The following is a 27,147-nucleotide window of genomic DNA, read 5'->3' as shown; positions in this document are numbered from 1 at the left end:
GCGCATGCGCACTACCGTCCCCGCAAACTCCTCGCGTACGATAACTCTGCGTACGCACAGCTAAAACTGTCTAACGTCTAAGAGTATGCGTCCACGGTAATCCGTGTTCCTGGCACCACAGACGGCTTAATTGGCGTTGAAATAACCGCAGATGATTCGAGGAGCTGGGCAGCGGTCACAGAGTGCTGTAGAAACAAATCCATTGCTACCTTCTTCCGCGGGGACACGCACACGGATGCAATAGAAAAGGTTCGAAGGGAAGAGGAAGACGACGCTGCTCGATCTGTTGTCACCTCAGCTCAGTAATTTTGCCTTGTTTTCTGGTTATTAACTAGGTTATTTCCATCCTAAGGCCGCGTCTTTAAGGCGGTACTGTCCCTACGGGAAGGGTACGGCAGCTCCGGCGCCGGTATCCTTAAAGGGACAGCGCCATCCGAAGGAGCCCAGTGGGGCGGAGGCGGCCATGGCATCATATGGCGGGGATCTGCCAGTCATCAGGGACGTCCAGCAGTGCAGTGCGTCATCATCGCTCAGTGGGCACGACTCAGCTATCGTCGCCTCTGACGAGGAAGTGGCTGACATGGCGGAAATGGACAACGATGGCTTCAAAGTGGTGAGTCATCGGAAGCACCGGACAGTCGGCATCCCAGTGATAGTTCAGCCAAAAGAGAAAGGTGTTGACTTCAGAGCGTGGAACCCTATCAGGCTGTTCGATGATATTAAAGTACTACTGGGATCTGCTTCGATTCGCAGTCGCTTAACAACGCAAGGGGCTCTTCATCTAGATATCTCAACGGAAGAGCAAGTAGACATTCTTCTGCGGTGCTCTCAGATCGGTGGCATACGAGTTCAAGCCCGGTTGCCACACTCCTACGTGACTAACACATGTGTTATAAGGGGAGTACCAGTGTGGTATTCGGAAAGTGCCCTTCTTGACTACTTGAAACCGCAAGGAGTTCTGCACGTGCGACGGTTAATGCGCCGGGTGGAGCCTGGAGAACAACAATGGGCAGCGAAGCCTACAAACTCTATTGTGCTAACGTTGGCTCCCAGCACCGAGCGCCCTGGAATAATTGACCTTGGTTTCACCAAACATGCAGTCCACGAGATCGTTGAAACTCCTCCCCGGTGCTTCAGGTGCCAACGCTTTGGACATGTAACGAGAGTTTGCAACAAAGATCAACGTTGCAAGCGGTGTGGTGGTGGGCATGATTACAGAGAGTGCAAGGTAGATTTTTCTTGCGCTAATTGTGGAGGTGACCATCCAGCGAGTTTCAGTGGCTGCACATTCCGTGTAAGCGCCTTACACCGTCGCAAGTCCTTCATTAGTGGCCCAAAACCACAACCTACTGAGAAGCCGATACATGGAAGTGAAGAGTTCCCTGCGCTCGAGTCGGAAGCTCGGGACGTGGTAGCAAGCGACGTCGCTGCATGACCTGATCCGAGCAAGTCGGCAACGGCCTCCGAGGGTGAGCTGGCTGTTCGATATGCTTCTGCAAAAAGTGTCCATGTTCCTCAGCGATCAGATCACAGCAAGACTCCACAACATGGAGGACATCCCCTTGCCTTAAAAGAGATGCAGACACCAGCTACCGTGGCCAAGAGTGGGTCCCAGTCCCCGTCTTTTGTCGGAGTGGTGCGCCAATGTGTGCCGCAAAATAAGGAGCTCAAAAGCCGGAATCTCTCCGACCTTCTACGCGTTTTGTTTGATGTCCTGCGTTCATATAGCCAAGCGATGCAGCCCGACACTTTGAAGAACTTCATACAGCTGGTGCTTTCCATTGAGACCTCGATCACCGCCTTCGCAGAGAACTTCAACTCCTAGATGGCTTGTTTTCTTCAACCTGTTGCAACTAAAAACCCTAGAAAAGTGCCGTTTATCATGCAATGGAACTGCGCTGGAATTATAAGTCGATTAGCAGAACTAAAATTGTTCTTGAAAGAGACCTGTGTTCCAGTACTGGCCCTCTCGGAGGCTGGATTGCCAAGCGGGAGGTCTTTGCCGGGATACGTCGCCCACAACAATTGCAGCATAAAGTCTTTTCCCGCAGGAAGTGCCGCCCTTTACATACGAAGGGAGGTTCCTCATGTGGCTTTGAACGTCATCAATCTTTGCACCAACAGTATTGAGGTAGTGGCTGTGAGGATTCGGCTCGCCTTCCGAACTCTGTCCATTGCATCAGTATACGTGTCCCCGCGGAAGAAGGTCGATATGGCTTTGTTCCTCCAGCAACTTTGTTACCGCTGCCCAGCACCCAGAATCATCTGCGGTGACTTCAACGCCCACCACCCTGCCTGGGGTGACAGGAACACAGATCCTAGCGGACGCCAAATTGTAGAAATCATCGACAGTTTGGACCTGTGCGTGGCCAATGACGGAAGTCCCACTTTCTTTCGGCCTCCAACCTCATCCACATCTATAGACCTAACCTTACATTCACCTGACGTCCGTGTGCAGTGGTCAACTAGAGCTGACCGAGTGGGAAGTGATCACTACCCGATATTTGTGTTTACTGCCGACTTCCATCTGCGTGGTCCTTAAATTTGCCATGTTGTTAATTGGGACAAATACAGGGAGCACTTAGCCTGTGTTTTCGGTGATGTGACAGACAAAATGATTTATGCTAAGATGGCTGCTACCACAGGGCTCAAGCAACCTGATCATTTTCCGACTCCGGATTTAAAACTCAGGAACCTCTGCGCAGCGCGCAGAAGGGCGGAGCGACAACTGTTGCGGAAGAAGGACGACAGAGCCTTGAAGACAACTTTCAACAGGCTCAACTCTGACATTAGACGTCATGCGAACAAGCTCTGTAGGTCCCAGTGGGCATCCTTTTGCGCTAGTTTGACTGTTTTCTCACCGATAACGAGAATTTGGCGTGTCGTTGGCAGTCTTGCTGGTGGCTCTCGTCCGAGTAAACCTTTCGAGGCGCTTGCATTGCGCACGCAGAAACATCTCGTGTGCTTGGCAGAGGAATTGGCGGATGCATTTGTAAATTCCAGACCGGGCATTCATCCCTGCGCTCTGCCTGCTACGTCTCCGCCTGTTATGGACGCCCCATTCACACTTCGAGAACTACAGACAGCGCTCCGAAGCCTGCGGCGTCGCTGTGCACCAGGTCCTGACGGCATTACCAATCAAATGTTACAGAACCTGCCTCTGGAACACAGGAAGGTGCTCCTAACCTATCTCAATCGAGCGTGGGAGTCTGGTGACGTTCCCCCGTCATGGAAGGTGGCTTGTGTAGTCCCACTGCTGAAGGCCAGCAAAGAGATGACAGACGCGGCCTCGTATCGTCCTGTATCTCTGACGTCGTGTGTGGCTAAGCTCATGGAGAAGATGGCAAGTAAGCGTTTGTCTTGGTGGCTTGAGGATAGAAGGGCACTACCAACATGCATGACTGGATTCCGCACAGGTTTAAGCGCGCAAGATAGCGTCCTGGACTTGATAAGCCACATTCACCATCAGAGTGCTTTTCGACTTTCAACACTAGCTATTTTCCTAGACGTATCAAAGGCTTATGATAGCGTCCTCCAGAGCTCAATATTGAATAGTCTGCAGGTCATAGGCGTACAGGGCTATCCTCTGCGATTCATTCATTCATTTCTCAGTGATCGTAAATTTCGAGTGCGGTTAGGCAGTACAATGAGCTCCGAAAGGGCGGTATCGCGAGGGGTACCTCAGGGTAGTGTCCTGCCCCCAACGCTCTTTAATGTTGTCATGGCTGGTCTTCCCGCAAAAGTGCAAAAACATTGTAGGCATGTGCATATGTCGATATATGCAGACCACATTTGTCTTTGGTTAACCGGATATCAACACAAACGCTTAGCTCTATTAGCGCGACACGACGTGCTCTCAGTTAAAAGTTACCTTCAAGGTGTTGGGTTGACTCTCTCGGTGGAAAAACTTGGCTTCGTCCTGTTTCCAGGTAGGGGACGACGGTATGCGCGGCTGAGCATAGACCTTGATCAGTCTTGCCTTCGTCAGGTTAACCACATACGTTTTTTAGGCGTCACTATTGACTCACGTCTACAGTGGCGACGAGCTGTGGACTCGATTGTGGCTTCACTATCTTCGCGTCTCAATGTGCTTCGTAGAGTTGCTAGTGAGCAATGGGGAAACCATCCTGCTTCAATGATCAGGCTTCACGATTCCCTGGTGACAAGCCGCATAATGTACCAGCTCCTTTTAATTTCCCCTCGGTATCGCAGCTGGAGCGCCTAGTGGTTTTGCACAGAATGGGACTAAGGAGGGCTCTCGGCGTTCCGCAGGCTGCTCCAAACAATGCAGTACTGTATGAGTCTCAATCGAAACCTCTTCGGCTAGCCGCTTCACAAAGACTTTTGCTGCAAATTGGCCGCCTCAGAGAGACTGTTGCCCGGAGAGCGCTTCTACAGCGCCTTGAAAGAGATCTGAGTCCCGGGCGTACTTGGCTTTAAATACTCTTCGTTCTCTGGGTCTCGACCTTCGAGATCGACGTAAGACGTTGAAGCCACCTTGGTCCTTTCCGAGCCTCGATTGTTCCTTGACAATTACCCACGTTCGCGCTAAGCGGACTTCTCCTTTAGCGGCAATGCGTTCGCTCGTACTGGAACATCTTGAGACCGAACATGCCAGTCATCTTCAAATTTTTACAGACGGCTCTGTGGACAAGGTCAGAGGATCTAGTGCAGCTGCTTTTCATATTCCGTCTTTGAAGTATGATTGGTCTGTTCGTTTTACTAAAGTCGTGTCCTCCACAATGGCCGAAAGCGTTGCCATTGAGGCAGCTCTAAAGAAGCTACGGTGTTGTACGCCTCAACCTACTGTCATAATTACGAATTCAAAATCTGCCCTTCAAAGGTTAGAGTACGGGTTCCCCACTGATGCCTTGAGTCTTAGATCCCTACGTTTGGTGCAGAATCTACATAGCAAAGGCTTCTCTATACGCTTTCAATGTGTGCCCTCGCACACAGGTGTCTTAGGCAACGAGATAGCAGACAACCTCGCCCATACAGCTCTCTCCGGGATTCCAGTACATGGTGTCCCTCATGAAGTCAAGCAAATGTTCAGAGATGTGGTGTTGTGCCACTTCAGTTCTTTGTGGAGCTCTCCTCATCAGCCATGTGTGATCAAGGGTCTCAAAAGGTACCAAGCCACCTTGCTGCACCGCGTTCGCACGGATTCTGCTCGTACGCCGGCTTGGATGTATAAGACTGGCCTAGCGTTGTCACCATTGTGTTCAACGTGTGGTGTGTGTGGTGACATAGAACATTACCTTTTGTGCTGTACTTTGTACAACGCGGAACGGGGTGTGTTATTCGGATCCCTCAAGAAGGCAGGAGTTCCTCACAGTTCTCTTCAGGACATTGTTTTCCCGCGCGGGAGCCAGTCGAGTAGAAGGGATGCTTCTCGCCTTCTTCTACTTTACATGCAGGACACGGATTTGGCCTCCACATGGTGACCTCAGGAGTGTCTATTTGGGTTTTTGCGGACAGTGTTTCTGTGATTTCTATTTAAGTGTCGCTACGGTGGAGCAATTGCCGGCAGCAACTGCAAGGCTAATCCCACCGGTAGGTTACAACCACTCAACTCAACTCAAAAGGTTCGAAAGCCGAGCGTATTCTCACAGCCGCTACCTCAATGTAATTTGTGCAAAAATCGATAACGCTAAGAGAAACATGTAGAATTTCCCTCCTTATGTAAAGCGCGGCACTTCCTACAGGAAATGACTTTGGGCTGCAGTTTTTATGGGCGACATATCCAGGCAAACATCTCCCGCATGGCAGGCCAGATGTCGACAGGGCCAATACTGGAAGACAAGTCTCTTTCAGGAATAGTTTTCGTTCAGCTAACCGATTTAAAATCCCAGAGCAGTTCTATTGCAATATAAACGGCACTTTTCGGTGCATATGAGATCCACCAGGCTTAACACCATGCATATTAGGTCGAAAGGAAGTTCGCTGCGAAGGTAACTGTGGATTAAAAAAAAAGCACCAGGTGCACAAAGTTCACGTTACCAGGCGGCATCGCTGGAATATTTGAAGGCAGGGCGCCAAACAAAACACGAATGTCAGACACACCTTGATTTTCGAACCCCGTATTTTGCGCAACGCACTCACATCGACAAAAAATGCCGATTGGGACACACTCTTGGCCGCACTAGCTAGATGTTTGTCACTTGTGCATATGAGAGTCCCCCTTGCCGTCGAGTCTGGCTGTGATTCGGTCGCTCAGGAATATGGACGCTTTTTCCTGGAGGCCAAACAACCGGCTCGCACGTAATGAATTTTGGCGTCTTGCTTGGCTCAATTCTCTTAGACACATTGTTGCGTAACGCAACAGCATCAGACTCCAACACTGAGAACTTGTCTAATCCTTGCACAGGCATCTCAGTCTGTTGGGTTTTGTGACTAGCAATAAAGGATATTCGACGGTGCAGAGCGCTCACACGGAAGGGGCAGCCTCCGAAACTTGCTGGACGATCACCACCGCAATTGGCACAAGCAAAATCGGCTTTACAGGCTTTAAAGTCGTGGTCGCCACCGCACCGCTCACAGCGTCGATCCTTTGTGCAAACTTTGGCCACATGCCGTGGAGGAGCTTCACCGTGGAGGAGCTTCAGTGAAACACCGTGGAGGAGCTTCCGTGAAATCGGCAACTGCGCTTTTTGTGAATACCAGATAAATTTTTTGGTGCGCTCTGAGTTGGGAGCGAATGTTAGCACGATTGGGTTGGTAGGTTTTGCTCACAGCCCATTCTTTTTCTTGAGACTCCACAAGACGCACGAGTCGTTTCACGCGCAGAACACCTTGTGGTTTCAAGTAATCACGTAGGTCGCTTTCTGAATATCACTTTGGTACACCCTTAATAACACAGAAGTTATTCATGTAGGAATGGGGCTACAGTATGTTAACTTTGATGTCATCAATATTAAGGCACTGCAGGAGCTCGTCAACCTGCTCTTCCGTCGAGACATCCAGCTGAAGAGCCCCTTGCAGGGTGAACCGACTGCAAATCGGAGCTGATTCCAGCAGTGACTGAACGGCCTCAAAAAGCAAGAAGGGATTCCTCTCTCTTAAACCAACCCCTTTCCCTGTGAGCACAACCACTACCGGGATCCCGACCTTTCGTTGCTTGCGATGACTCGCCAACCTGAAGCACTCGTTGTTCACGTCAGCCATATCGGCCACTAACTCGTCACCGTTCACGATCGCTGACTAATCTCCACTGAGCGATTATTTCTCAATGGACTTACTGGCGGTGCTCTCCCTGTTCTGGTCGCTTCACGGCCTGAGAAGCTATGGCCGCCTCTTCCGAGCCAGCCTACTTATATTGGCGCTCCTTTACACATGCCGGCGCCGGAGCAGCCATACTCTTCCCATAGGGACAGTACTGCTTTGAAGATGCAGCTGTCCTCGAATATTCAATTAAACTAAGTAAAATTACGCTAAATGAAGCAAAGAACCAGACCTCAGGCGCCAGTAGGTCGAACAACATCTTCGTAGTTACCCCCCCCCCGCCCTCCAACTGAGCGCCACCAGAGCCCTGTAGAGAACACAGAGATACACTCCGCCTTTTCTGACACTGAGAGCGCAACTGCCACAAGTTACACCAACCTCAAGTGCACCATGTTGCATGTTGCATAGAACCAGCGTTGAACTGAAACCCAAATAGGGTCCTCAACTTGAATAATGTGGAGTTTTGAGCCAGTTGGTAAATGATGATTTAGCGCTTGTCCTGTGTCCCTCTCTTGTCCTCGTTTGTCTCGCGCTAAGTCCGCCTGCAAATCAGGGTTCTCAACTGTCTGCCGCCGACATGAGCCGGAAGGTTTTGCTGCTCAAGCGCGATTAGAAGGTGAGGGAGTGTTGAAGTGGGGCGACCACACTGGCAGTAATATTATGCAATAATTTTTGTTAAACGTTTCCTCAAAACTAAACTTTATCAAGGTTTCGAATTAATGAGGGACCTACATACCGATAGCAGGTTTTTTTTTCACTCGTAATATTTGAGCTACCTTTTCCCACGATCTTACGAAAGGTGGTTTGTATATCTGCAAGCAGTAATTAGCAGAAACTTCAGTCGCAGTTCTCGTATTTCAGCTAACTGTCAGGAGATTCGTCGGTCACAAAGAGCAAGAATTCGACCTCGGCCTGATAAAATGAGAGCATCATCATGGTTTCATCTTACACTCTGGTTTCTTTTCCCTCATATCTACTGGGTACATGTAATCCTCTTTCTTCCTGCTGTGCGGTTGCCTCGTAACAGCAGGTTTTGCGCTGCAACATGGCACAGTAGGGACGCCATTGCAAATGGGCTCAGTTCTCATTGTGCTCGCCTGTCGTTGTTGGCCAGTTTCATCTAAGGTCAGAAAATTGTGCATGTCCGTTTGGTGAATTGCAGCCAATTTGCAGCTGTAACAAGGTCATGTAGACACGGAAGACAAACACGTGGTGCAATCAACACGCCTCCCGAGTTTCTGTGGTGCGTGGCTTTTGATCCTTGGTCAATTACCCAAGCAATATCCCTCCAGCTTCAAGCCAGGCTGCATTCTAAAACTGTCCTATAAGTGAATAGATTGAAACGTATAATCCCTGGGCAGACAACGTAAAGAAAATGCCTGAGTGGTGCGCGCGCTTTCTGCGGTGCTCGCTTTGATATGTGCCCTGGTTGTCCTTACGTCTGAGCAGCCTTCGGGCAACCTAACATCTTTGGTGGAGGTGCGAGATACAAGTCCTTTTAGTGATCTATTAAGGCGACGATAGTCATTGCAAAGGCGCCATGAGCCGTCTTTGTTCTTCACAAGTACCACTGGAGAGGCACAGGTACAGTTGCAAGGTTTGATAATGTTCTTAGAGAGAATTTTTGTAAGCCTGGCGTTGACGACCTTGCACTAGGCGTGGGAGACAAGGTAGGAGCGGCGGCGGATAGGAGGGACGTCTCCAGTGTCAATGCGGTGCGCCGCGGTGAGAGTTTGGCCCAGTGCGGTGTTTTTCACGTCAAAAACGTCGGAAAAGGATTGTAGAAGGTCAGGAAGCTGGGAAGTTTGGCCGGGCAGGAGATCGGTGGGCATCATAGTCATGAGTGCGTCCGACGACACAGGAAAGGGCTGGAGCGAGCCTGCTGGGTCATGAAAAAAGGGGTGTCTAACGCAGCTATATGACACGGGGTGCGGGGGGACAGCGTAGCGACTCATATGACGTCCGAAAGCGCGTGGGAGCAGAAGCCGCAGTTCAGGAAAGGCAGAGACAGGGTGTTGGCTTTGATAGTGGCGATCCTCCAAGAGCTCCATGATCTCCCCACTGCTAGCCTCTTAGGTGTATCTCGTACATACGACCGCGTGCGTTGTCTCTTCTTTTGACCCCGTTCTTTCCACTCCGTACGACGCTATGTAGCTGCGGGCGATGAGTGTCACCGCCGGAAACGCCCTGTCACTCTCCCGCTGGCACGCTTTAACCCCTTGATGTGCCTCCCGAAACTTTCTACAACGTTGGCTTGAACCTTCTGTGTCCGTTTCCGGAATACACCTCCGGCAACTAGTGGGTTGCAGTTGCCACGGACTACGCTACCCGTTACGCGACCACGCAGGCACCGCCAACACCGTACTGCTACCGATGTTGCGGACTTTCTGCTGTACAACCTCTTGTTTTATCTTGGGGCTCACCGAAAACTTCTTACCGACCCCTGCTTTCTCTGCAAGGTTGTTGCGACATTCTTCCTTCCTGTTCTACTAAACACAAGCTCACCACCGCCTATCACCCGCAGACAAACGGCCTTACCGAGCGCCTTAACTGCACCCTGACAGATATGCTCGCCATGTATGTCTCCCCCGATCATTGCGGCTGGGACCTCACTCTCCCCTATGTTACTTTCGCGTACAACTCCTCCCGCCATGATGCTTGCGACTACTCCCCGTTTTACCTTTTATACGGCCGCGAGCCCCAATTGCCTTTGGATACGCTGCTGCCTATTCCTGCTGCTCCGCCATCTGAACACGCCTCCGACGCGATTGCCTCTGCTGACCACGCCCGTAAACTTGCCCTCTCCCGACTACTCACCTCGCGGACCTCTCAAAAGGAGTTCTACAACCGGCGTCATCACATAGTCTCTCTCCTGGCTCCCTCGCCTTGCTTTGGTCCCCATCTCGACTCGTCGGCCTCTCGGAAAAACTGTCGCGTTATAGTGGCCCATACCGTGTCCGTGTGCGTCACTTACGAGACCGTTCCGGCCTTCCTGAACTTCACCTCCCGCCAACTTCAAAGTGGCGTTGTCCACGTCTCTCGCCTGAAAACGTATATCTCGCCGTACCCAGCTGTGCCCTCAAGCACACTGTGACTGTGTTTTTCTCGCCGGGAGGTCATGACATGGTGACACCTGGGCAGACGACGTACAAGTTGTGCCTGAGTGCATGGTGTGCGCGCTTTTTCCGGTGCTCCCTGCGATCCGCACTCTGTGCACTGGTCGTTCTTGCAGCTAACTAGCCTTCGAACAGCGTAACAATATCTACTTCGCTGAGCGCAGATTGGGGACCGCTAAGTAATGAGAGCCGACTCGTCTTTCTTCTTGCGTAATATCACTGGCAACTATAGTTGCCATTCTATCAATACTTGTATTGCGAAACACAAAAACACTATAGTTGAGTATAGATGCTATCGCTGATATCAAAACTGTTCAATGCGAAAACAGGCGGATGCTTGAGTTAAATGCGGTGACCGACTCTACACAGTTTACACTAACCGATAGACGGAAGCCGAGTTTACCGCGCTTTAGAGCAAGACAACACGCCCCCAGCTTAAGCAACCTCTATTTAGAGACGCTTATTTGGCAGACGCTCTCAGAATACGGACACGTGAATACCTCTTAGAAGGCAACCGGTTGAAATTACAGTGCAAAGCTCTCGTATGCTGTAAAAGTCCAACACCCACCGGAAAACAACAGTATACGAGAGGTAAAATTTGGGCATGTCAACCGACGTCGGGACAACGAGAGCTGTAAAATGCAGAACGGAAAGGTGACAGTCGATAATTTTCGCCCTATACAAGTTCATGACGTTAATTTAGGCTGAATTATTTCGCTTCCTTTTTCCCTCTCTACATCCTATGGGATATTCATGCGTCCACTGCGCGCCATCTTTTGGACGCGCGCGTATCTATAGAACCTACGCTGCTGTGTAATTCATGCTGTGGGTGAGCCACTGCCGCTGTTTTCTTCCAAACCCTGCCGTCATGGGCCATCGGCTACCACTCGGCCACGAATGCAACTTCCCAAAGTGCGCTTTTCATACTTTTAACGCCAGACGCGTGTACGGCTTGTCATCACTGCCTAGGTTGTAAAACGAGCTGGTGGAAAGCCTCAAACAACCTTCAACTGAGTTACTTTTGTGGGCTAAACACAACACAGCGAGCTATTGAAACAAAATGATAAGTGCAACGTAAAGAGACCGGTAACGGGCAAAGTGGGTGAGTGGACAAACGCGGGTTAATGACATCGAAGTTGAAATCAAGAAGTGTGCTTGAGCAGGCCATGTAATGGGAAGCAATATAAGCTCTGGTCCTTGAGGGTAATGGAATGGGTTACAAGAAAAGGCAAGTGCAGCAGGGGGTGGTAAAAAGTTATGTGGGCGGAGGAGATTAAGAAATTTGCCGGCATACGGTGGGCGCAGCTGCAAAGGGCCGTGTTGAATGGAGACACATGGGAGAGCCGTTTTTTTCAAGAAGTGTGTCATGAGGCAGAAGTTGAAAAAGGAAGGGGGGGGGGGGGTAGGAATGCACGGGATTGAAAGTTAAAAGAAGGAGTGAAGAACCGTTGCGCTGAGGTGGTCGAACAGGTTGCTAATGAAACGGTTGTCCATAGTCCACTTCACGTAGTCACTTTCGCGGTTCCACCGCAGGCCCACCTCCCTGAGGTGCCGTTTTCTGATAGCAGCCGTCGCTGGGCACGTCCATAACAAGTGCTGCACATCACACCCTAATGCAACAACCAAACCACGGGTTAGATTTCAGGGGAGAGCGCAGCTTACTCGCACTCATCGCAAATTGTAGCTGCGGTGGTTGGTCGCTAAGACTGCCTGAACTTGAAACTCTGAAGTCAATACCCTTTGAGAACTCACTTGCAGAGCAAGCACTAATTCAGTATGAGTTGTTTCCATCTTGAACTAATTGGGGGGCGAGCTCCGACCAATAAAACCTTCTGAAGCTCTCACCCCGCGTTATTTCACGTCATCCCTGCTCTCTCGTCAGTATGGAGCACTCTGACAAAAACAGGAACTGGACACGACGTGCATCTTTTCGGACGCCATATCACGCGCAAGGTTTGACGGTACAAAATGGCTGACAAAGCCTCCGCTCAACACGCTTCGGTGAATAGGATGACAACCAATCTTAAGTGCGCTGGACACTGTGTTCCACTGCAGGAATCGTTTCTTTGCCACAGTTTTTTCTGTGCCTTCAGTTGGCATGCTGTGCTAGCAACACAGATTGCAGATAAGCTTGGTCAGCACTTGAATCAGAAGAGCTAAGCTTGTCCCACCAGCATCGCAATAAAAAAACCACAAAACAAAATACTGAACTCAAAGATTGGCTTCATTACTTCCATTCATTCAAAGTGATCTACAGGTGGCCTTGGGTGCCAAAGTAAAGGTATAGGAGGCCACACCAGAAAATATGTTTATATAGGCACATATAAACAATTATTTGGTAACAACAAAGTCAGCAAAAGATAACGAGGCCAGAGAAAAGGTCATCGCAAGCAACGAGCAATAATTTAATTGAACAAAAACATCTATCATTATGCTCTCATTGCGTAAACAGGCTCTGGAACACGTAGTTCGAAGGTACCAAAAGATATTCAGGATATTCAGGCCTGCATAGTGGTCTATAGGAACTGCATTAAAATACTAAGGAGACCCTTAAGCTTCGCCTTAAGAGTATGACGGGACAGTGAATGGTTGTTTCCTGCTTTGTTTCTTAATTTGTCCCTCTTTCAAATTTGGCGCCTTCATTAACATCCATCAGTAGGCCTACTAGATCGCGTCGCACACTACAAAACATGCATTGTCCCCATTTAACCAAGTCGAACGGTCGTGTCTAAATTACCTAGAGGTTGCGTGTAGGACTTACAAACGTAGGGTCTTGACCTGGTTCCCAACTAATCCACAGTTCATCATTATTGGATCATTATTAGTGCTATATCTTGTAACTCCGCCTGCTATTTGACTGCTACTGACAAGTAGAAGTCAACCATACTTCCGTTTCCCAGCCAAGTGTGATAACGACTACGCTACATCCTGCCAACACACATGTAGTTCTTCTTGTCTACGACGCTGGAAAGTGTTTGCGGAAAGGCGTCGAATCAGACGGATGCCTCCCAAACGCCCTGCAATGTCTCCAGCATCATTGTGCACAGTGGGATTTGAACCATCATCCCTCCGTTCCGCCGCCGAGCGTGCTATCGACTATGGTACATCCAGCTAACGTATATGTAGTTCTCTTTGTCTAGGACGCTGGAGAGTGTTTGCGGAAAGGTGTAAAATCAGACGGATGCCTCCCAAATGCCCTCCAGTGTCTCCAGCATTTAAGATTCACAAATAATTGTGTACTTAATCGACATCTTAACAACACATCAGTGACACAAGCGGCAACATCGCGCTAAAGGCTGTCGCCTCATCGAGTTTAGGGCAACAATATGCCCCCCCCCCCCCCCACTGAATTTTCTACTTCGAGGATAAGATGGCCGGAGCTGGCACAAGAAACGGTTAATTTTAATGATAAGGGAGTTGGCTTTGTACTGCATGATTCCGGACTTAGGGTTTATACGTGTTCTTCTTGGAGGAGTTCAGCGACCCTGTTTTATTATTACGATTTTAGATTGCACACACTAAAAAGCAGACTTTGGGAAGAAATAACAGAAGAGCACGAAAAAACGTCATTGCAGCTCCTGCTTTACTCTTTTTTGTCTATTTTTTTACCGTCTTTGCCAAAAGTAATCAGGCTGCCGGGTTTTGTTCTCAGTTGTATGGAGGAACACTTATCGCACCTATCAAGTTATAAATCACTGTGAGGTAAAGAGAACCCCTTTCCTCACCTTCCAATGCCTTTTGGTTTTTAGGGAAGCCGCAGGCTCTCTACTATATGAGGCAGAAGCAAACCATACAGCCTGGTTACATTTGGCAGATACGGTACAGTCGCGGTCAAAAATACCCCGCCCACGGCACCGGCGCAAGGAGCTGCAGCGGGGCTGCACCACTGCTCTGCCATCTTCATTGGGAGCTCGTTGCGAGGGTGCACAGAATGACGGCAAAGGTTCTCCCTCACTCTCTCCTTGGCACGTTTCACGACTGATAAATTTCATGTGCGGCGTGCTTTTCACGGCTGAGGTCGGTACGAAAGAGGGCTCTACAATGCATGCTGCATGCGAATTTCCGAGCCGCGCTAGAGTTGCTCGAATATCTCGTCTCCCTATGGGCAGACCGGCTAAAGTAGCCGCGCATTCGGCATTCGGCGCGCATTCGCCGCGCTCCAGTTCCCGGTGCTTGGGCGGATCGCACACGTGCATTCAGGCTCTCAACTCAGTGAGTGAATAAATGTTTATTGACAAATTCTGATAAGTCCTTAAAGACGTGAGGGTTAGTCTTCCGTCAAGGACCCCTGTGGCCTTCGCTGCGGCCCGGGGCGCGTCGAACCATGTGGAGCCGGACAGGTGGAGACATTAGTTGTACAGTGGGCATAGTCAGGCCGACTATGATTATGCTATCTGGCACGAATCACCGTCGTTAGTTGCAGGAATCGCGCGAAAGCTGCAAAACCATGTAACGTTAATTAACCAACAATGTTTTGCACTCCATTTTTGCACATGATCCTGCATAAAATATGGAGTAAAATTAGTGCCCTTATTAACAGCTGGAACATAGAGCTCGTTCCTTTAAAGTCGCGTATTTGAAATAAAGAAAACTCCAAATCACGCTCCTGCTGCGACAGAAAGTATTGCTACATGACGAGAAACAAAACATGGCTTCAACGTGGTCTTGAGGAGACAAAAATTCAGGGGGGCACATTGCTGACCTAAATTGCGGTGAGGCGAAAGCATTTAGCGCGGTGTGGCTGCTTGTGTCACTGATGTGTGGTTCAGATGTTGATTAAGTACACAATTGTTTTGTGAATCTTAAATGCTGGAGACACTGGAGGGCATTTGGGAGGCATCCGTCTGATTGGACGCCTTTCTGTAAACACTCTCCAGCGTCCTAAACAAGGAGAGCTGCACATGCGTTGGTAGGAAGTACCGTAGTCTTTAGCACGCTCGCCTTCGGAACGTAAGGATGGTGGTTCGAATCTCACCTTGCGGAAAGTTTTTTTTTTAATGCGAAGGCCTTTAAAGGCACATACTCGTGGCCATGGATCTGTCCGGCGTCCGTTCCAAACAGCAACTCCATTAGAGAAAAAATCTTTGTGCACGGCGGGATTCCATCCAGTATCCTTCCGTTCCCCAGGCGAGCGTGCTAACACCTACACAACTGCTTGCCAACGCATATGTAGTTGTCCTTGGGCAACAGTATTTTTCTTTTATTTTTCTCTACCCACACTTATATATGTCTAGGATGCTGGAGAGTGTTTGAGGAAAGGCGCGAATCAGACGTATGCCTCGCAAACGCCCTCCAGTGTCTCCAGCATTTAAGATTCACACACAGCTGAGTACCTCGCATCTTAACCACTCATCAGTGGCAAAAGCAGCAACACCGTGCTAAAGGCTTTCACCTCACTGCACTCGCGATCGACAAAAGAGCCCCCCTGATTTTTTTTCTTATCGAGTTGCTGGAAATAACGGACGCCGGACAGATTCATGGCCGCGAGTATGAGCCACTAAATGCTTTCGACTTTATAAGTTGTTCTGCCCTATTGCTTGAGCGCTCTAATGCCACTGCACAAACATCCGCCAGGCATGGGCGCACGGGGCATGCGAAAGCGAAGCAGTATTGAGGCGGCAATGGCAAACCGCGCGCACTTGTTGAGCCAATCCGTATGAGGCCGGCGCGGTGAACGAAATGTTTCATTTACGGGCTGAAGTGCTAGAACGTATTATGGCATGCCGCCGAACGGCGCGTGACGCCGGCACGAGGAAGGAAGGAAGGAAGGAAGGAAGGAAGGAAGGAAGGAAGGAAGGAAGGAAGGAAGGAAGGAAGGAAGGAAGGAAGGAAGGAAAGAAGGAAGGAAGGAAGGAAGGAAGGAAGGAAGGAAGGAAGGAAGGAAGGAAGGAAGGAAGGAAGGAAGGAAGGAAGGAAGGAAGGAAGGAAGGCCTCATACGTTGCTGGCATATACCCACTACGGGGGAGTGGCCAAGACACAGGCGGTTAATTGCTGGATACAGGAAAGTTTTGACGGGAAAAGGAGTCGTAATAGTATGTAGTCTGATAGATTGGAAGACGGAAGGACAGTGGTCCTGTTAACTTAGAGATCGAGGATGAGACAATGGCTTAATGTGCATAATAGTATACAATGCCTGTAGAGTTTCAATGTCGTACTGACTGAGAGCGGGAAAAAGGAATTAGAATGGGAGTCGCTGCGTTTCTTGAAGAAAATTTTGCACAGCAGAGCGCACACTATTGTCGCTTCGTCCAAGCAAAGAACCGCCAATGGAAAGAACAACCGCGGAGGACACAGGCAAGTCCAGTCGATGAAATGGAATTTGCAAAAGACGCTTCCTCAAATGAGAGAAGCGGCGGCAGAACAGCAGGAAGTGATCTATTGTCTCCGGTATTGCACAAAATGGGCACAATGGGGAAGCCGCCAGGCCAGATCTGTGAAAGTAGAAATTTAGAAGGGGAACCCGGCAATACAAACGCGTGAAAGAGACCTCTAGTCCGCGCGAGCGCCAGTGTTTGCTACTCCAAGGATTCAGAAGATGGGGATATTCGGGAGATTATGTAAGAGCCAAGGCAGAAAATTCCTGAAGTATTGTGTAGCTGTGAAACCTCACCGCAGCCGCATATGCACACGTTGGCAGGACAGCAACAATTGGGCCGCAGGGAGATGCTCTTGCTAAGGAATCTGCAACCTCGTTTAAGTGAAAGCCCATATTACCTGGTACCAAAAGCAACCTTACCGAATTTAGATGGAGCGGAACCAGGAGCTTAAAGAGGCGTAATGCCCGCGACTCAGTGGGTGAGGATAATGAAGAGCAAATGGACAGAGTGTCTGTCAGAACCACGACCAGGGAAACGGTAGTTTCTAATTTTTGTAAGGCTAAGATTACTGCTAATAATTCAGCCAGAAAAAATAGAGTGAAGTCAGGAAGACGGAGAGAAAGAGACCAATCCAGTGAAGGCAAAAAAATCCCACATCTGCCTTTTCGCGACCTTTTGAGGCATCGGTAGCAATAAGAACATGAGAGGGGAAGGACCTTAGGTGGTCCTGCTACAGACCCTGAAAGAGCGGGAAGGGCTACAGCTTTGCATTCGATGGGAAATCTTAGAATTCAATCTGGACAGATGGTGAGTTTTTATACATTTGGCGGACATCTGTGAAATGAATATTTATGGGATCAAACAGGGGCGGCACGTAACATTCGCTTCCTCCATTTGGTCACCTTATTACAACATGGTCACCACATTAGAAGCTATGCAAAATAGGGCAGCCCGGTTCGTCTCTAAAAACTATAACTAGCATTCAAGCGTCACTCAAATCAAAACCGATCTTTCTTTGCAATCTTTAGGCATACGTCATGACACAGCTTTGCTAACATTATTTCACAAGTACGTGCACTCCAATAGATAATGCTGTATTCACCTGGATGTCCCATCTCGTACATCCAAAAGATTGCACAATCATCTCAGTTTTACATGGATCTATGGTGACCCATTGGCTTTCAATTCATCAGCACTTCCGCGAGCCATCAGATTATGGAATAACCTCCCAGACAACATCGCCTCGCTGTCTAATCCTGATACTTTCCATCACCAACTCATTGCAGATTTTACTGAAGCCATCTTATCATGTTGATGCAATCTCTTTTACGTTTTCTGTTACACATTTCGATTACTTTTTTCTCTCCTTTTGTTTGTATTTCCTTTTCCAAATTGTGTTGACACTAGTAAACGCGCCATTTGCTTTTTAATTTTATTTTTGTGTGATGTACCCTGGGTCGTCTTTTTTGGATTTATTTTGGTGTTCCTATATCATCTTTACCTTTACTTATCAAATGTTCTTATGCCAACTGTTCTGTATTATATTTAAGTGTATCTGATTTTTTACTGATCATTGTATAGTGCCTTATTTCGTTATTTTTGTTTGTCCCCTTTTAAATTTGTTCTTGATGTTTTGCTGCCCCCTTACACAATGCATTACGGGCCTGTAAGGTATTTCAAATAAATAAATATCTGCGGAGTATGAGAACGAGACCAGGCGGCACAAAACAGGCGGAAGGTTGACTAACAAATATTACACTGGAAGCGTGAAGAGGTGAGTCGCACAATTTTAAAAATGTTTGAACTGTTAAAAGGCGAAACCTAGCTGATAGCGATGGGATTCGCGCCTCAAGGTGCAAAACAGCATTGGGGACATAAAAGCCCCAGACAAAGGCGCAACGCCTCACGCTCCAACACGAGGAGGGAGCTCAATGCGGCTGCACTTCGGCGTCATCATCTTCGGCGGCTGGTGCTGCTCCTGCTGCGTAAGGCCGCTGCTGCTGCTACAATAATCCTCCCCGCTAGTGAAGGGGTCCGGTGAAGCTGGGAGCCGGAACGATACTTTCCGCTTCTGAGGAGTGGGAGGGAGAGATGGGTGAGGAAGATGACGTCGTCGAAGTATTCAGCCGCGATACGGAGCAGCACTTGCAACACACTCCCCTTCAGTACGGCCGCGTGGCAAACGCGGCAAAGTGGAGGCGCGTTCCTCGATGCTGACCATGCATGAAACTGACCGTCAGCTACGAAACCGCTGAATGGCGCACATGAAGTTTATCAATCGCGTGACGCGCCGAGGACAGAATGATGGCGAAGTTTTGTCGTCACCCGATGAACTCTCGCATCAAGCGCCCGAAGTAGAATTAGTGTATAGGCTAAGCGTATGCTGTAACTCTAGCCCGACGGAGGTGGCAGCGGCACGGTGCGACCCGACAGCCACTCGTTGCGCCGGAGCCGTGTGCTGCGCATTTGCTATTGCGACTGTACATGCCGCGAAAACACCCCAGTTCTCGACGCGTATCTGTTGCTAGCGTTCACAGAAAAGATCAAAATTATCTGAGGTCTTTGCACGGCAGCTTCAAGAGCTAGTGAACGACCCGGAGCACAATAGCATTGTCGGCACCTGTGCCTCTCGACCGATAAGTCGTGTCGTAACACACAGTGCGGCCGACATTTCCCGCTTTCCGTATACTTAGCCGTTAGTAGTCAAACGGTGAGGGAGTCTGCAAGTGTTCTTTCCGCTCACTATGCCTTTTTGCACTGAGAGCATGTGCAAACAATTCCAACTAGCTCAAATTTCCATTTTGCTCAAGTCTTAGAATTATATCATTATAGGTGAGTGCTTTTGAATATATTTTGGCATGAGCCGCCGCGGTGGCTGAGTGGTTATGGCGCTCCTCTGCTGGCCCGAAAGACGCGGGTTCGATCCCGGCCGTGGCGGTCGAATTTCGATGCAGGCGAAATTATAGAGGCCCGTGTACTGTGCGATGTCAGTGCACGTTAAAGAACCCCAGGTGGTCGAAATTCCCGGAGCCCTTCACTACGGCGTCTCTCATAGCCTGAGTCGCTTTGGGACGTTAAACCCCCATAAACCAAACCAAACCATATTTTGGCATGACTTTACTGATTTTATCTCGTTTCGCGCACTTTTGCAGTCACTGTAAGGATATATTTTTAGGCACAATCGACGTAGCCGAGCATTCCAACACGTCAATTTCTGGATAAATGCACGTCGCACAATCCACAGCCAAGTTTGCGGATATTGCTTTAAGACAACAAACAATAAACTAGTTCCTATCGTCTGGTGTACTAGTTGACAAGCTGATGTAAACTAATTCTTGACCCAAGTTAACCAAGAATTGCTGTATTTCTTTTGTTTAAGACAGAGAGACAACGTAGATACCTTTTTCGATAAATTTCAGTTGACATCAATAAACTCTTGGCACTGAAAACACTTTAGTATTAAACCATGTTGCGTTTGAGAAGTTTAGCGCAGCATTAATTACGGTCGTGGTTATCAGCTAAGGAAAGTAGCTTTGTGGCAATGGTCACGGTCGTTGACGCATCATTATCCCATAACGAAGCCTCGCGCGACCCTTTAATACCAAGGAACAGTGCAGCCGCTTCAGTGACATCACAATGGAGCACAACAAAAAACTTTTTTCAACATTCTCTGCATGTTATTACCAGCGGGAAGGGATCACACCGCTAATTGTAAGGGCAGGGTAGGCATTCGAATAACGGATAGGCTGACAAGGTTATTTAGAGGTGCGATACCGATGGGACTGGTAGTACTGGAGGTGCGCCACTAAGGATAACACTAAGAAATCTACCAACAGAAGAAATGAACACAACATAAAAAGGAATGTTTACAACCTAGAAATATCTCAGACAACGGAAGCACCTGTATTACTCACGCCACCTTTGCCATTCATTACTGATGCCCATTCCTTACACGCATTTATTAATCATAGCTGTTTCACTTGTTTTGCAAACAAATACAGGTAGTTCAAGGCCAGAGCAGTACGCAACACGATAAAAGTAATTGATTACTTGCAGTCAATTACATTTTTATGTAATTTTGTAATGAATCGAGCGCATTTTTCAAAAGGTACCATTTTGACTTTTTCGGTCAATTTATTTATTAACTTATTACTGTTAGTTAGTGACCTATATTTAACGACTAGTTGTAATCGAGGGTGCAGAGCCTCAACCTTTCGGCGAACACTGGCGCTGATGGGGTATTTCCATAGTAACAGAGCGACAACGTCCCGGCAGCGGAGAAGCATACGCGATCACGTGCGGAGCACAACCGTGTAACCGCAGTCTTCTACAAAAGTTCCCGTCCCGAGAAAATCACAATTTCGCTTTGCAGGGGCACCCTGTACTGTCAGATGGCGCCACGACTTTCCTCCCACTGCACCCAACTCGGAGTCTTCCACACAAAACACTGAGAAATAACGAAGCACGAGGCCTCATGGAGGACTTGGACACTAGCATCCAAGCATTGCGACTGTGACATGATGCTCGAGGTGTTCATGCGTTATAATACCGCTCTTCCATCCAGCGTAGACATTAAGAGAGTGTTCAGTGCAGATCCTCATTTTTCACGAGAAATGAGAGAAAATTAGCGAAGAGATTTAGAAAATGAACTCGTCTCGAAAATCAGCAACGTGTCTCCAAAATAAGAGGGGACTCCTAAGCTCCGCATAAGGGTACAGCGCGATAGAGTTAATGGGTTAAAGCCCATATACACCGATTGGTAATTCTCGAGTTGACATTCATAGTTCCCTGAGAGACCTCATACTACTCCTGGCGCACGGTTGCAGCTGTTAAACGATGCAGCAATGCCCAGAGCCGGCACGTGCTCCCAAAGGTAGGGCAACCGAGGTTGCTATTCCTGAGCAACCTCCCATGACCAAACATTAATTTAACTACCACCTGCCACGATTCTCCGGTTGTTCACAATCTGGTGGACAGGTTCTGATGACATCACATTGTCGCGGGACTTAGGTGGCCCACTTTTATTGCTTCTCCAGGGATTGTTCTCTCACAACGCAGTCTACGCTGTCGACTACGACGCCAGACTTTCTGCAGAACGGAAGCGCATTAAACTATCAAGCAAACCTCAGTTGGCCATTGTAAACAGAGTAAATATGTGTTACGAAAATAAAAGAACAAAAATAGCGCAATAGTAATCGACTACTTTTCTGTAATTGTACAGGTAGTTTTGTGGGGTGTAACTGAGCAGTGCAATCAGTTACATATTACATGGAGAAGTTTGTAATTGTATTTGGTTACTTGTTTACTGTAACGTGTTCAATACGGGTTAAGGCATACGACCAGAAGAGGCCCTGAAGAAAAGCAGTGCCTGAAACAGAGGTATTAAGAGGTAAAACAAAGGTGATGCCTGCCGACATTGTCTACACTTAAGGTTGTACGTCGATTACATTCATCGTCCATGTCGTCTTTGAAGGACACGCTGGCATGCATAAATAACACCCAGTTTGTGAATCATTTATAGGCTTGTATGGGAGGGCACTTGAGTACAGGGGAAGTTTTTCCAGGCTTCATTGAAAGTTGCAGATTTATTGCACTCACCACTCTCACGTCAGTTAGCCACCGCTTGCCGCGTATGAACTTCCACATTCATATATCGACACACTATCAGGGATGCAAGTTTCCAGTCCGCATCGCTGCGTTGCTAGCGTGAAAATAACAAGAGGACGCGTTTCTCACGATTTCACAGAGGCGTTTTCACTGGACTGATATTTGTAAACTTCTTTTAACGTAGCCGCTGCGGCATGTTCGTCGCTATGGCGTTCAGCTGCAGACCCGAAATAAGCGGCTTCGATCCCGGCTACGGCGCTAGAATTTCGATAGAGGCGAAATTCCAGAGGCCCGTGTTCTGGGCGATGTCAGTGCACGTTAAAAAACCAGGTGGACGAAATTTTCCGATCCTTTTACTACGGCGTCCCTCGTAGCCTGAGTCGCTTTCGGATGTTAAACCCGAACAAAGCATGCATCTTTTAACGCTCTTTTTCTGACGTTGCTGAATTTGGGGCCCAGTTCAAACTTGCGCTTTGAAAGTTTGGAGCCAAAACCCGGGTACTATAGACCACACGTCTTATTAGCAACATTCGAATTATTGCTATCTTCTTTACACATATTTCCCCACAATGTGAGCTATGGCAGGTAGAATAATAGCATGTCTTGAGCATGTTTTGGAAAACTGCTTATTTGACTACCTTGAGGGCACGAACAAGCTATATTCCAATCAGCATGGTTTCACAAGGAGGTTATCTACTGTTACCCAGCTTGTATAAACGGTGCACGATTTTTCTAAAGCAATAAACAACAGGAATCAAGTGGATGCAGTTTGCCTGGACATGTCTAAATCATTCGACTATGTCCCGCATGATGAACTAATTGATAGGCTGTTCGAACTTGGCATGAACAGGAGTATTGTACGGTGGATACAAGCTTATCTAACTAACAGAACCCAGCTCATGGAAAAGAAATGTCGATAAATCAGACGTCCTGGGGGTACACTAGGGTGTCCATCAGGGGTCTGTGCTGTGTCGCTTGTTATTTGTATGCTACGTCAATGATACTGCAATTTCTATTCCGCCCAATGTTACAGTCCAGCTTTTTGCGGATCACTGTTTCATTTACTCTGTCATTTAAAACTAAGAAAACAAGTTGCAACTAAATTCGGCATTGAGCGCTATCAATCAGTAGCGCACATTATCCAAAATGAAAACCAATTATGCAAAAACTTCATTTCTTACAAATTCCGAGAAAATCAAAAATATATTTCTTTTGATTATGAAATAGATGGGCACTATATAACTCGAGGCTACCATTACAGATATCCAGGAGTCAATATAACTTGAAATCTAAACTGGCAGACACACATAAACCACATATGCTCGAAGGCCGAAACAAAACTGTGGTTGATAACAAGAAAACTGAAGCTTGCTTCCACAAAAGCCAAACTTACAGCCCATCTCGCGCTTGTACGATCGACACTGGAATATGCGAGCGTCATATGGGATCTGCATCAGAAGAACCAAATTGACAGGATCGAAAAATTTGAGAGAAGAGCGGCTAGGTTCATTTTTGTCAAATTACATATTTACAGATTCAGTGAGAGACATGCTTCTTGAACTAAACTTGCCTCAACATTTAAAGCGAAGGAAGGTTGCCAGGCTAAAATTGTTTTATCTGTTATATAATAACCACTTCAACTTAAGCACAAGCAACTCCTTGAAACAGCGTCCCTCTAGAGCTGTGAGATTTTCTCAAAAAGATCGGGTTACACCCATCACGGCCCGAAACAATTCCCTTAAATACCCCTCCTTCCCCAGAACCATACCTGAATAGAATTCCTTTCCTAAGGACATCTTATATGCAGACAATCTACCCCAATTTGAAACTTGTCTGCCTCGTTACTTATGCTTGTCCAAGCCATTATCCATTGCTGTCACTCATTATGTTCTTCACCTGCGGTCCCGATTCTCGGTGGTCTGAAACCGAGCATGTTAATATGAACACTTGCCTATCTGAAGAAGTTGTGGCTGTATCTGCTGGCAAGATGTCTGTAGGTGATTGATTATTTCATATAAATTTCTATAAATTTTGTGCTTGTAGCTGTGTGCAGTTGTTGAGTTGTATGCACCCACACTGTAACGACCTCACGGCTCACAGTAGCAAAAAATAAAAATAACTTCGTTAAAAGCGTAATACCTTTCATGCTTTCATTTTAGCAAAAAAAAATAGAAGCACAAAACGAGGGGCCTATTTATCTATGACTGAAATTCATTGAGGTTGCTTTAGCAAAACGAACGATCCAGAAACATTGAACTTTCACTGGTCAGGAACTCCTCCTCAAGCAAAATGCCCGAGTATGGGTCCAAATCTTCGGGTGGAGTGCTTGGAAAACGCCGCCAGGTTGTGGTTGACAGCTGCTGGAGCGTCCCCATCGCATCTGCCTGCACCGCCTTCCTGGCATGCCTCGCCACCTCGAGCTACGGATACCTTTACGTGCTGTTCATAGAGGAGTATGGAATCAAGCGGGAGCAGGCAGCGTGGCCCCAGAGTTCGCTCGTGATCGCTGCCGGATGCGCAGGTGAGGCTGGGCGCAGGGGTACCGTTAAACATTCATGCTGATTGAAGCCCTCGTAAAAGGGAAAAGGCCACAGCACTGCCTTAGAGCAATGTTTAAACTGCAAAGGACCACATTATAACAGCCCTACGGCACAAGTTGCTATGCGAACGAGGTTCTTGGGGAGCAATGGACGCCTCCAAGTTCGACAACCACTCGCTGATCGCGTGGATATTAGACGATCTTGACTGGTAGAACTGCTTGGTCCCAAGTTTGTCCTTTTCTATAAGAAAATGAGGTAAGAAATAGCAGAGAGAGGCTCCTAGGGGACTGCGGACGCATAGTAACGTAACGAACGCGAGATGTTCGTTCACCGCGTAATGCATTACTTCAAGCATATTGTCAAAAAGCATCTCATATTTTTAACGGTGTTCTTAACTGAACATTCGCGTTACTGAATTATATGGTAAGCAAGCGTTTTGGTAGCAAAAACGTGTCGGATTGAAAGAGGAACTGTTGTAGTCGCTTGTGAGTGCGACTGAGTAAAACATGAATGTCTACCGCGCTTCAGGGCCATACAGACCCAGTATGCGATGTCACCCGTGAATATCCTGTTCGTAATAAATCCCCACGCTCGTTCGACTGCACATGTTTTCTGAGAATGAAGTTGTGTCGAGTAATCGTTTCTTGCCGACATAACACTCACGGCCCTGGTAGGCTGACCGTAGCTTCCAGAAATACGCGTCTGGTAGTGGGAGTATAATCGATCTGAAGAGAGGTTCTACCATACCCATTCACGCGATTTGAAGGCATATCTCGTCACGGTGAAGACGCGCATGGGCATTGGCTGCAAATTTTTTTACAAACATTTGGCCCGCGAAGAGTTCTTCATGTTCAAAGTAATGTTTAACGCAATTAATCCAGTGGAATGTGGGAAGGGCAGCGTTGAGAAGCTTTCCAGGTACCAGGGCATTAAGCACGAAATGGAGTTTCAGGCAAACGTAACCGGGTTATGCGAGCAAATTCATCAGCACTTATTGCCCTTCCTAACCCGGACATATGCATACAGAGAACGAAAGCGCAGACGTATTTACCATTGAAGGGGTTGGGAACTATATCATGGGCATGTTTTGGTTGGTTTCCCGACTATTGACTTTAAATTTAAGCGTGCAGCCTCTTTGCCCTTGTCATGGTGGCTTATGGACAGTGCGAAACTCATTTCGTTCCCGCCATTTCTTCCCTTTTTTTTTCCTGTGTTCTCCTCCCCACGTGTAGGGTAGCCTACTGGGCATCGCCAGGTTAGCCTTCCTTCCTTTCCGTGCTTCTGTTTCTCTCTCTCCCTCTCCCGCATACGCCGAAGCAAAGGCCGCTGTGTCCACTATAGTGCACCTGTTCTGCCTAATCGTTGGTGTAAAGTAAGGCCTGTGTCCATGCCAATAAACTCGTCCTTCGCTGCAGCGAGCGACGGCTTGCCTGCCACAAAACGCACAGCCAGAGCACGATCCCTTCGTAAACGTGGGTACCTACCGGCGCGCAAAAATAGAGAGAAAGAGTACCACGTTGATTCGAGCCGTACACAGTAAACGTCATAGTTTCTGGTTTTTACACTAACAGAACAAGGGCAGTACAGGACAGCAGCAGGGGCAGAGCGGTGTAGAATACCGCTCTCGCTTTTGAACGCCCCTAGTTAGGCTGATTTCACTTATTCGCGTTTTGATACGGTGCGGACATCCTCTAATCTGAGAGGCGCTGTTGCAGTTCAAAACGCTAATTACTTTCAGCTCCCATAGCAGTACTTCGTCTATATCGGCGCGAGGAATATGTGTGGATGCAAAAGATATAAAAATAAAATGTCATCTAATAGGTTAGTTCCCCCATTTTGGCTATTACTTGCAAAACGTCTTTTTTAAATGTCAGGGAACTGTACTACCAGCTTCGAAAGAACTGTACTACCAGCTTCGAAAGAAGCATGTAGAAGAGAAGTGACACTGAAGCAAAAAAACAAGAATTTAGTTTACAAAAATTTAAAAAAAAATCCTGTACTTGATTTTCATTTCGGTCATAAGAAGGCCGCTATGAGGAAGTGGTAATGAAGACTCTCTGTTTGCTTTCTGTGGCGGCTAATACTTTTGTTATTACGTTTTCTGACTGCTGCTGCACTTTTTGCGTTTTATCTGATGTTGATGGCAATACTTTCAAAGAAGGGCCCTGATTCTAGGACAGCTGAAGCTACTCTGGGGGCTGCACTTTTTAAAACGTCTGCACATAACTTCATTACATAAATAGAAGTGTGTTTACAGCGTACCTGCAATTAGAAATTTGAACATTCTGAAGTAACAAGGATAATGCGAACATTTTTTTCCTAACTATGCCGAATGTATTGCAGGA

At 47.8% G+C, this 27,147-nt stretch overlaps 1 protein-coding gene across 2 annotated transcripts in view; it reads left to right on the top strand.

Annotated features, from left to right (window-relative positions):
• Positions 1-27,147, top strand: part of LOC144121812 (monocarboxylate transporter 12-like) — a 52,160-nt gene that overhangs the window by 7,884 nt on the left and 17,129 nt on the right. The window contains exons 1-2 of one of the 2 annotated variants that reach the window (XM_077655218.1): positions 19,327-19,487; positions 24,533-24,783. In XM_077655218.1, coding sequence (XP_077511344.1) covers positions 24,552-24,783 — 232 coding nt within the window. In that variant the 5' untranslated portion in view covers positions 19,327-19,487; positions 24,533-24,551. Of the gene's footprint in view, positions 1-19,326; positions 19,488-24,532; positions 24,784-27,147 lie in introns of those variants that run through there. The other variant, XM_077655217.1, reaches the window with a different exon arrangement.

Source organism: Amblyomma americanum, chromosome 2, assembly GCF_052857255.1.
Source record: "Amblyomma americanum isolate KBUSLIRL-KWMA chromosome 2, ASM5285725v1, whole genome shotgun sequence".
In the NCBI taxonomy this organism is placed as follows: Eukaryota; Metazoa; Arthropoda; class Arachnida; order Ixodida; family Ixodidae; genus Amblyomma; species Amblyomma americanum.
The sequence above is the reverse complement of the archived record's forward strand: the minus strand, read 5'-3'. Positions and strand labels throughout refer to the sequence as shown.